This window comes from Natator depressus, chromosome 12, assembly GCF_965152275.1.
Source record: "Natator depressus isolate rNatDep1 chromosome 12, rNatDep2.hap1, whole genome shotgun sequence".
Lineage (NCBI taxonomy): Eukaryota > Metazoa > Chordata > Testudines > Cheloniidae > Natator > Natator depressus.
Genome location: NC_134245.1, coordinates 23,504,833 through 23,516,336, shown reverse-complemented (window position 1 = coordinate 23,516,336; position 11,504 = coordinate 23,504,833). Strand labels below are relative to the sequence as shown.

At 40.6% G+C, this 11,504-nt stretch overlaps 1 protein-coding gene across 1 annotated transcript in view; it reads right to left on the bottom strand.

The window, feature by feature from the left end:
* Positions 1-426: 426 nt before the first annotated feature.
* Positions 427-11,504, bottom strand: part of TDRD12 (tudor domain containing 12) — a 123,565-nt gene continuing 112,487 nt past the window's right edge. Inside the window, exons 30-33 of the mRNA XM_074968717.1 lie at positions 3,007-3,120; positions 2,754-2,907; positions 2,589-2,655; positions 427-639 (exon numbers count right to left, since the gene is read on the bottom strand). Coding sequence (XP_074824818.1) covers positions 551-639; positions 2,589-2,655; positions 2,754-2,907; positions 3,007-3,120 — 424 coding nt within the window. The 3' untranslated portion in view covers positions 427-550. The remainder of the gene's footprint in view (positions 640-2,588; positions 2,656-2,753; positions 2,908-3,006; positions 3,121-11,504) is intronic.

The following is an 11,504-nucleotide window of genomic DNA, read 5'->3' as shown; positions in this document are numbered from 1 at the left end:
GGTCTTGGAATCAGCCCTTCATTTCACTGAGGCCAGTGAAAAATCATAACATGGCAATAGTTTTAAATGGTTAATACAGACTAAACATGCATCAGTGACCTAGAAGTTCTGCAACTTATTACCAATCCACTAAACCAACCATTTGCTCCCCATACCCAGTTTAGTCCTTTTCTTTATTTTTGCTATCTGGGCAGCATAGTTTTTTTTATACAGTACACCATCAATAAGTGACAAAGCTATTTTAAAGTAAATTAACAAAAAACACCGAGGGGAACATACATAACCTTTCTTCTTGTATGGTATAAAATATATCAAATTCAAGTATCCAAAATAAATCAAACAACATATTTTAATACAATAAAAGGGCTCTGTTCATTATTATTTTACTAAACAAATTAAAGACTTGATCCTGCAGCCCTTAAACTCTGCAATTAGTTCCACAGAGTTTAGAGGAAATACTCATCTGAATAAGGACTGCAAAAAAAATCTTTAATAATCATTCTGGGTTGGGAGAAGAAAAGGGATTGATAGAGATTTATCTGCTGGCTAGTTAGTCATCACTCTCTGTTCCACTATCTTCTGAGGATTCTTCCATTTCTTCTGTTATCAATGCAGCAGAATGATGTGCTTTTTGTGTACCTACAATAATGAAGGGGGAAATTGTAGTAAATTATGTAAAACAAAAAAAACAGATTATAATATATTTTGATGAAGTAGTATAAAAAATGTACTGCGGACTTGTAGTTAAAAATAAAGCACACACTGGAGAAAAAAGAAACTGATGAAAGAAAATAATGGCATGCAGGAACTGGTGCTCTGTTAAGGATGCGGCATTCAGGATTAGAAGCAAGACTCATTTCTCTAAACCAATTCAAAAGAGCCTGAACTTACCTGGTTTTGGGAGGTTGTGTGTAAATAACTATTTGATCTAGATGCTTAACAGGGGAGAGAATATGTTATACATCAAAAGTGAAATTAATATCCATTAAACTTGTACTTCAGGAGACAGAAAATAGAATTAAATTATTTGGCTGTGATACAAGCTTAAAAGAATGTTTTCCTAACCAGCTCTGTGAACTTTGAGCAATAAAGTGAAAGAGGGGTCCACTTTCTTATGGATTTAGAACAGAAGTGGGCAAACTACGGCCTATGGGACTGTCCTTCCCGGCCCCTGAGCTCCCAGCCGGGGAGGCTAGCCCCTGGCCCCTCCCGCACGGCCTCAGTCCGTCGCGCCACCAGCAGTCTGGCTCGCCATTCCTGCCGGGCAGCATGGGAGGCGTGGCTGGCTCTGGCCAGGCGGCGGGGCTGCGAGCTCCTGCTGCTCTGAGCAGCATGGAAAGGGGGTGGGGAGGGTTGGATAAGGGGCAGGGGGTTGTGGGGGCAGTCAGGGGACAGGGAGCAGGGGGCGGTTGGATAGGCGTGGGAGTCCTGGGGGAGCTGTCAGGGGGCAGCGGTGTGGATAGTGTAGGAGCAGTCAGGGGACAAGGAGCAGGAGGGGTTGGATAGGGGGTGAGGTCCTGGGGGGCGGTTAGGGACAGGGGTATGGATAGGGGTCGGAGCAGTCAGGGGACAGGGAGCGGGGAAGGTTGGATGGGGTGGAGGTTTGGGGTGGGGTCAGGGGACGGGGAACAGGGGGGTTGGATAGGCTTGGCAGTCCTCGGGGGCCTGTCTGGGGGTTGGGCTGTGGACAGGGGTCGGGACAGTCAGGGGACAGGGTGCAGGGGGAGTTGGATAGGGGATGGGGTCCCAGGAGGAGTTGGATGGATCAGGGGTTCTGAGCGGGGCGGGAAGTGGGAAGGGGCAGGGGCCAGGCTGTTTGGGGAGGTACAACCTTCCCTACCCAGCCGTCCATACAGTTTCGCAACACCGATGTGGCCCTCAGGCCAAAAAGTTTGCCCACCCCTGATCTTATGTATGCCTGTTTAAAACAGGGTAAGTAAATGTCCTTCACACATCAGGACAGAGTGAAATTAACCCTTTCCTCTTCAAAGAAATTAAAGTAAGAGACTGATATTTTGACTCCTAAAGGAGAGAGACTTTTGGTAGGGAATAAGTTTGTTCTGCATAATTACAGTTTCAATATAAAAGCTTGTTTTAATTCCTCATTTTCTTGAGCTTAATCAATAAATTTTCAACCTGAATAAATGCTTTTGGGTATTTGCCAAGTAACCAAGTATATCAAAGGTCTTTGAAAAAAAACTTCAAACCTATCTATCACTGCTTAATGTTGGATAGTGAGAGAGTTTAACTCTTTAGGTCTTTGAGATCAGTATCTATACAACAGAATCCTACTAGTCCAGATTGCTTGAGCAATATGAGCAGGAACAAATGAGTACTGAATGATCTTTTAAAAAGTTACTCTAAAAACATTATCTAAACTGCAATGTACATGACCAAAATTAACGATATACAGGCAAAAAAAAAATCTTCTGTTAGCAAAAGGTTTTTGATAAACACTAACATTTCTAGCAGTGAGAACTACCTATTCTCAGGTAAATAGCAGTATGTAAACTTAAATTAGACAACATCAATGACTTAATAGTTTGATAACAAATTTATGTTAACACCGATATTTGTTAATGTCTTACCAACAGGAAAGGGGCTTTTATCTTCAAAATCTTCCCAGTGTTCAAAATCAAAAGACACATTAGGATTCTGTTAACAGAAATACAATGGCTAACTATATATATTTCAATACATAATGTTAATACTTTAAGAATAAATACATATTTTAATTGATATTTATAATTCACCTTATGCTTTAGTAGACGGCACCAAAATTCCTTCTTGTCTTTTGCAAGGATAAGAACAGGTTCTTCATTCTTAATCACACAAACAGACTTTCCTTTAAGTATGTTTGCATGCAACTCCATGTCAGCCACATAAAATTTGTCTCCTGAAAAAGCACTGTATTTGTTTAAACAAAATTGTTAGCTTTTTTTGGCAAATGAAATGGAAGCTGGTAAGACATTTTATTTTTCTATGTATAACATATTTTGAACCTACCTGAAAACAACCTTATCTCCAAAAAATTCACATTTATAGTCACGTATATTTCTTATTTTTATCTTCATGGTAACAATATCTTCCTTTTGAAACCACTTTATTTCTGGATAGAAACTAAAATTTTAAAAAGACTAGTTAAATTGAACTTATTTAAATTTAAAATATGAACACATACAAAAGTTCTAGGCATACTAACAATAACTGAACTCATGATCAATAGGAATATCACCCATCATAATAAAAGAATAGAAAGAAAGGTTAACATACCACCTAATAAGTATAACAATTAAATATACCCTGCCACTTTACTCAAAACCCCATTTCAAACTTTCTCCTCCAGCAAAAGATGGTTACTTTACTTATAGTAAAACTGATTCTCCAAGATGTTCTGTGCCTGTGGATCCAACTGTGCACCCTTTGCACAGGAGACCAGAAACTTTTATCTAGCAGTGTCTATTAGGGACCGTGCATGTGCCATGCATGCCCCCAGATTTCATCTCCCAAGGACAAAAAGGGCAGAATGACCCCACCCACTACCCAGATGGGAAGACTCTTAGGTGTGGGAATGGAGGGTCATTTGTGGGATCCACATGCACAGAAAATCTTGAAGAAACACAGTTAGTATAAGGTAACCAACTGTCCTTTCTTCTGAGTCTCTGTGCATATGGCTCCCACTCACAGTGATTAGCCACAGCTTTATCTATCTGGAAGTGGAAGCTTAGAGATCTTCTGAATAAGGACTGAGAACCACCCTGTCAACCTGGGCAATTACTCTTGATGCTACCACCTGTGAGTAATGTTTGGCAAATGTATGGACCAAAGAACACACTGCTGTTTTACAGAATTCCATTACTGAAACATGCTGCTGAAGGCTACAAGATTCTGGTTGTTTGCACTGGAAGATCTAGTTAATTAAACTGACACAATGTCCTGATATAGTCAACGATCCGTTTGGACAATCTCTGAGTTGAGATCAGTCTCCCTTTGGTCTTGCTACCACAGGCCACCTGTGGATGATCATCAAAAAGATCTTATTCTACTTACATAATACAAAAGGACTGTCCTGGCATCCAGGGTCTTAACACTACTCTGTCTGCATGAAGAATTTGACATGAGAGCTTGAATTTCACTTTCAGAACTTACATAATTCCTACTAGGAATGCCCTGATCGATAAATGATGCATAGAAGATAAAAGTTGGGGGGGAGGGAAACCATTAACAACTAAAGAAGCAGATTTAAAGCCCAAGGAGGAGAAATCATCCAAACTGGAGGAAATATCTGATTCAAACCCTTTAGAAATCTTGCAACTATTTGATGTGAAAAAAAATTGAAGAACCTGCTATTGGTGGATGACAAGCTGAGACTGCTGCCAAGTGCATTGTAATGGAACCCAAAGATAATCCTGATTGTCAAAGTTAATAAATAATCAAAAATTAACAGGATGGAAAAATTAACTGGCTCACAGACCCTTGCTTTCGCCAAAATAGAAAATTCTTCTGTGTGGAGGGTCTTCTGCTCTGGACTCTCACGCTCTGGGAAGTCATCCAGGTATCCTCCATGCCGTTACGTGAAGAGAAGCTGAGTCTGAATGAAGTACTAGGCCATCATTCTGAGAGATAATGTCTTTCCACAAAGGGAGTGTTATCGACTGTCTTCTCAATAGCAGTAGTAGACACAAGAAACACAACTGACGGCCACAGTAGCATTACAAGGATAATTTGAGCCTCGTCCTGCCTCACCTTCCATAATACTCTGGGAATTTATTATTGCTCAAGTACCATCAGACTGAAAATAAGCTAAGTGAGCTCCCCAAACCTTCTTTCAGGTGTTGGTAATTGCTGTCTTGGCAGACATCTGATTATTAAATGGAATTCCCTGACATACATTGCTGGAGTTTAGCCATTAATGAAGAGACAAAACTATCTCCTAAGGGATTCTTACCTGTTTTCCCCATGCAGTGAATGCTTGGGTGATATACTGATTTGATCCATGACTGTAGGGGACTTAGTCTGAATCTTGCAAATAGCATCATGTAAGTTAACAAATGTCATGTGGCCTAATAGCCAAAGACAGAGCCTTACTGAGTTTTGAGGGCTAGCTTGAATCTGTGGTATCAATTGAAGGAAGAGGACTCCAGAGTAGAGAGAGCCCACGATCCCAGTGTCACAGCAAAATGCAAGGTAGAACAGATTATTTAGCGCAAGTAGTTAGCATATATTGTAAGGGACCATTTAAGGTAGAATGGCCCATTAACACTGAAAAAACTAAACACTACTAAGTATTTATAGCAATTATCTTAAACTCAGTTAGAGATGTAGGTGGGACATTCAGTTGTTCCACCTCTCTGCCAAAGGGCAGTCAGAAGGAACTGGGGAATGGACAGGGTTGCTCCACCCTTTATGCCCTCAGGAGTGGAAATGCAGGTGCATGTCCCCTAGTGGTCACTGCTGAAGAAAACCTTCCAGACTCTTGTGCAGAATGCATATGCACACCAAGAGTGGGATCTACGTGCACAGAGACTTGAAAAATGTGCCCTAGCAAATAAAGTCTTTTTCAGTGTGATGCAGAGGCAGGCTTTTTTGTACTTAGAGTGAAGCAGCAAGTTGCAAAGTCAAAGTGATTTCAAGAAAGAATGCCTTACCAACCACCCCACTCCTCCCATTATAGCGAAGGAGGACAGTCAAGATCATGCACCTCTGCTGATCTCACCATCATGTGACAGGTGCGGGGAGTCAATATTTCATGTAGGCTGGTCCCAGAACATTTAGAGCTTTGTAGGTAAAAACCTTAAACCCCTCCAAGAAGAGAAAAGGCAGCCAGTGCAGATCAGGGAGCAGTGTGGTCATGCACTCCCAGTGAGGTACACCTTTTACTGGGTAGGCTGCTATATTCTGCATCACCTTCAGTATCCAAATGAATTTACGGTGTAGAGTGTACTGCAATAATCTAATTTTAAGGTAACAAAGGCATGAACACACACCAGCAGAGTCCACATCTGAAAGGCAAGGTCATATAACTTCTTCGCCAGGAACAGATGGAAAATGCATATTCCCGATCGCTGTTGTAAAGTGCTTATCTAACAAGAGCCACTGATTCAAAACTACCCCAAAGTTGTGAACCTGGGTAATGAATGACAGACAAACCCTATGAATCAGTGGGACTGTCTATAATCTCCTCAGGCTGCTTCTCCCAACCTATTGTCAAAGACTGTTGATGCTCATCTGTCCCTGACTGCTACCCCATGCTGCTCATCCATGTGGGCAGTAACGAAACTGCCAGGTCCAACCCGAGCAGGCCAGTACTGACAACAGGGCTTTGGGTGTGAAGGGGAAGGAATCAGGGGTGCAGGTGGTGTTTCTGGTCATCCTCCTGGCTGAGGATAAGGGCCCAGGCAGGATAAACACAGCCTGAAGATGAATGCATGGCTCTGCAGATGATGTTGATGTGAACGCTTTGGCTTCCTCAACTATGGGATGCTTCTCTGGGAAGGAAGACTGCTAGGAAAAGATAATCCCACTTAACCAACAAGGAGAAAGGCAGCTCCATACACCACCTTACCAACCTGGTGAGGAAGACTTTAAATTAGGTTCAAAAAGGGAAGGTGACAAAAGCCCACAAGTAGGCATAAAAAAGGTGATGATAACATAGGGGTAAATGTTGGGGGGGGGGGGGGGAAATGAAAATTACAATGGGACACAGGAGCAACAAGAGGGATAACAGTGGGGAAAACCTGTTCAACATCTTAGATGTCTATACATAAATGAGGGGAGTATGGAGAACAAACAGGAAGAACTGGAAGTATTTTAGTACATACGCTAAATTATTATTTAAATTGGTATCTTTGAGACTTGGTGGGATAAATCTCATGACTTGGAATATTTGTATAGAGAGGTATATGCTGGTTCAGAAAAGATATGCAGGGTAAAAAGGGAGGTGGTTTTGCAGTACACATCAAGAATATATACACTTGTTCTGAGGCCCAGAAGATGGTGAGAGGCAGACCAGTTGAAAGTCTCTGGGTGAAGGTAAAAGGGAAAAAAACAGGGCTGGAATCAGGGCAGGGGTCCTACTATTTATTTATTTGATTTATTGAAAAATCAAATCAGGAAGAGATAGATGAGGCACTTCTATAACAAATATCCAAAACACAAGACCTGGTAGTAATGGAGGATTTTAACTAACCAGACATCTGTTGGAAATGTACTACGGCAAAACACAAAATGTCCAACAAGTTCTTGGAATGTACTGGGGAGAACTTTTTGTTTCAGAAGGTGGGGGAAGTAATGAGTGGGACAGCCATTTTAGACTTGATTCTAACTAACAGGGAGGAACTGGTTGCAAATCTGAAGGTTGAAGGCAATCTGGGTGAAAGTTATGATGAAATAATAGACCTAATGATTCTAAGGAAAGGAAGGAGTGAGAGCAGCAGAATAAGAACAATGAACTTCAAAAGAGCAGACATTAACAAATTCAGAGAACTGGTAGGTAACATTACATGGGGAAAAAAAATTTAAGGGATAACGGAGAGCTGGCAGTTTCTCAAAGAGACAATATTAAAGGTGTAACAGCCAACTATCCCGACGCAAAGGAAAAGTTGGAAGAATAGTAAAAGGCCAGTATGGCTCCATCAGGAGCTCTTTAATGACCTAAAAATCAGATAGGAATCCTACAAAAAGTGGAAACACTGACAAACTGTTAAGGAGGAGTACAAAAGAATAGCAGAAGCATGTAGGGACAAAATCAGAAAAATTAAGGCATAAAATGAGTCCCACGTAGCAAGGAACATAAAAGGCAACAAGAAAAAGTTCTATGAATACGTTATGATCAACAAAAAGACGAAGGAAACTGTATGTCTGTCTACCTAGTGTGGAAGGAGAGCTAATAATTAACTTAAACAAGGTTGAGATGTTTAATGTCTATTTTGCTTCAGTGTCCACTAAAAAGGTTAATTGTGACCAGATATTTAATACAATCATTATTAATAGGTTAAAGTATATTTTGATAAGTTAGATGTACTCAAATCATCAGGGCCTGATGAAATATACCCTATGATACATAAAAAAAATAGCTGAAGCAATCTCAGAATCATTAGTGATTATCTGTGAGAACTCGTGGACAATGGGTGAGGTCCCAGAAGACTGGAGAAGGGCAAACATAGTACCTATCTTTTAAAAGGTTTCAGAGTAGCAGCTGTGTTAGTCTGTATTCGCAAAAAGAAAAGGAGTACTTGTGGCACATTAGAGACTAACAAATTCATTTGAGCATAAGCTTTCGTGAGCTACAGCTCACTTCATCGGATGCATTTTCCACTGAATCTTTTAAAAGGGGAGCAAGAGAACCCAGGGAAATATAGACCAGTCAGCCTAACTTCAATACCTGGGAAGATATTGGAACAAATTATTAAGCAAATAATTTGTAAGCACCTAAGGATAATAGTGTAATCCTTAGTAGCTAGCATGGATGCGTCAAGAACAAATCATGCCAAACCAATCTAATTTCCTTCTTTGACAGTGTTACTGGTCTAGTGGATAGAGGGAAAGCAGACGATATGACAGATCTTAATTTTAGTAAGGCTTTTGACAGTGTCACATGACATTCTCATAAGCAAACTGGAAAAATGTGGTCTAGATGAAATTACTATAAAAGTAGGTGCAAAACTAGTTGAAAGGCCATACTCAAAGAGTAGGTTTCAGAGTAGCAGCCATGTTAGTCTGTATTTGCAAAAAGAAAAGGAGTACTTGTGGCACCTTAGAAACTAACAAATTTATTTGAGCATAAGCTTTCGTGAGCTACAGCTCACTTCATCGGATGCATTCAGTGGAAAATACAGTGGGGAGATTTATATACATAGAAAACATGAAATTGGTAACACCCATTGTTTCATGTTCTCTATGTATATAAATCTCCCCACTGTATTTTCCACTGAATGCATCCGATGAAGTGAGCTGTAGCTCACGAAAGCTTATGCTCAAATAAAATTGTTTGTCTCTAAGGTGCCACAAGTACTCAAAGAGTAGTTATAAATGGTTTGCTGTCAAACTGGAAGGGCACATGCAGTGGGACCCTGCAGGGGTCAGCTCTGGCTCCAGTACTATTCAATATTTTCATTAATGTCTTTGATAATGGAGTGGAGAGTATATTTATAAAATATGCAGATCACACCAAACTGGGAGGGATTGCAAGCACTCTGGATGACAGAATTAGAATTCAAAGTGACCTTGACAAATTGAAGAATTGGTCTGAAATGATATTCAATCAAGATAAGTACACTTAGGAAGAAAAATATCAAATGCACAACTGGGGCAAGGGATAGCTCAGTGGTTTGAGCATTGGCCTGCTAAACCCAGGGTTGCGAGCTCAATCTTTGAGAGGGCCATTTATGGATCTAGGGCAAAAATAAGGGACGGTACTTGGTCCTGCTGTGAAGGCAGGGGACTGGACTTGATGACCTTGAAAGGTCCCTTCCAGTTCTATGAGATATGTATAGCTCCATATTAAAACTACAAAATGGGGAATAACTGGCTAGGTGGTAGTACTGCTGAAAAGGATTTGCAGGTTTTAGTGGATCACAAATTCAGTATGAGCCAACAATGTGATGCAATTATGAAAAAGGTTAATATCATTTTAGGACATAATAAAAGTAATGACATATGCAAGATCTGGAAGGTAACTGTTCCGCTGTACTCAGCAGTGGCCTCAGCTTCAGTACTGTGTCCAATTCTGGGCACCACACTAAGGATAAAATGGAGAGAGTTCAGAGGACACCAACAAAAATGATACAAGGTTTAAAAAAACCTTACCTATGAGGAAAGGTTAAAAATACTGGGTATGTTTAGTCTTGAGAAAAGACGACTGTGGGGGACTTGATAACAGTCTTCATATATGTTAAGAGATGTTATAAAACAGGCTGATGATCAAATGTTCTATGTCCACCAAAGGTAGGACAAGCGATAACAGGCTTAATCTGCAGCAATGAACAGAGATTAGATATTTGGAAAAACTTTCTAACTATAACTATAGTTAAGTACTGGAATAGGCTTCCAAGGGAGGTTTTGGAATCCCCGTCATTGGGGGCTTTTAACAACAGGTTGGCAAATGCCTATCAGGGATGGCCTAAGTAAACTTGGTCCTCCCAAGGCACGGAGAGCTGGACTAGATGACCTACTGAGGTCCCCTCCCCGCCCTTAATTTTCTACGGTTCTATGATCATTTCGGTCATGTATGGATTGAGCTTCAGCCAGCTACCTGTCATCCACTGCCCAATCTCCACTAGACATAGGCAAAGGCCCTTAACTGCAATGTCAGAGTTAGACCAGAGTGAGACAAAGTTTGGTGTGGTCTGAAAATGTTATCCTTCCATTTCTTATCACTGACTTTCACCAATAACGTCACATCACGCTGACTAAGAATGACAATACCACCCTGCAATATGACACTCCAGAGTTTGTACAGAAGAGCAGCTATTTTCCCCAACTAACCACTAAGATGTTTCTGAGAGAAAAAGAAGCCACTGAAGGAGAAACCCATCAACTCTCACCGAAGTCTGCAAACCAGTCAAAAACACCTCATGATCAATTATACTTGCTGGCTTTCAACGGTCAGGAAGAATAAGGGTCCAAGGCACAGATTGGCACAAGCTTTTCTCAGCAGCTACAGTATCTCGAAGAGCGACTTTGACTCAAACTGACAAAGGATTTAGAATTCATGCCCCCAGGATCTTGCTCTGTCTGCATGAAAGTACACAGCTCAAACTATACCTGATCAATCTTTTCCACAAAGCATCACATAATTATCTCATAATGAGAGGTACACAAACCAGCAGCAAAATTTGAATGAACTAGACTATCCACAATGTGAATATTTTTTGATGTCCGAGTTTTGTCTATGCAATCACAGAAAAAAAGGACCTCCTCTTTGCCTCTCTCACCTGGCCAAAGTATCAGAATTTTAAAATCTTTCTTCTGCATCCAACCAGCTTTGGCACAAGATTACAGTAATTATATTGTATATATTCAAGGAAAGGGGTCTTATTCTATGGACTCTAAATTGCTATGCTCATTTATAGTGTTGAAAAAAATTTCAGTTATGTTTCTGAAAGAATCTTTTTAGGGAAAATAAACAAATTCATCTAATTAGAAACAAATAATGAGTGGGGAAGGACTGGGTTGACAGCTCAGAGGATTTCTGATGGGAGAAAGTCTTTAATATCCAGGTTGACGATTCAAATCCAGCCCAGGCTCGCTGTGACCAAAGCTGATACTATCTTATGACTGTTTGCTGACTGATGTGAAATGAATGTTTGTTTCAATCCACTTCCTAGTGTGGAGACATTACATGACAAATATCACCACATAACTGGCATCCTTACTGGCAGTCTCAGAACATAAATCAAAACCTGAATGGGCAAGGAGAACATGGTAAACTTACACCCTTAGTAGTTCAGGGTTGTGGCATATTGGTGAAAGCAGAGAGGAGTAACTAGAACTACCACTGTATT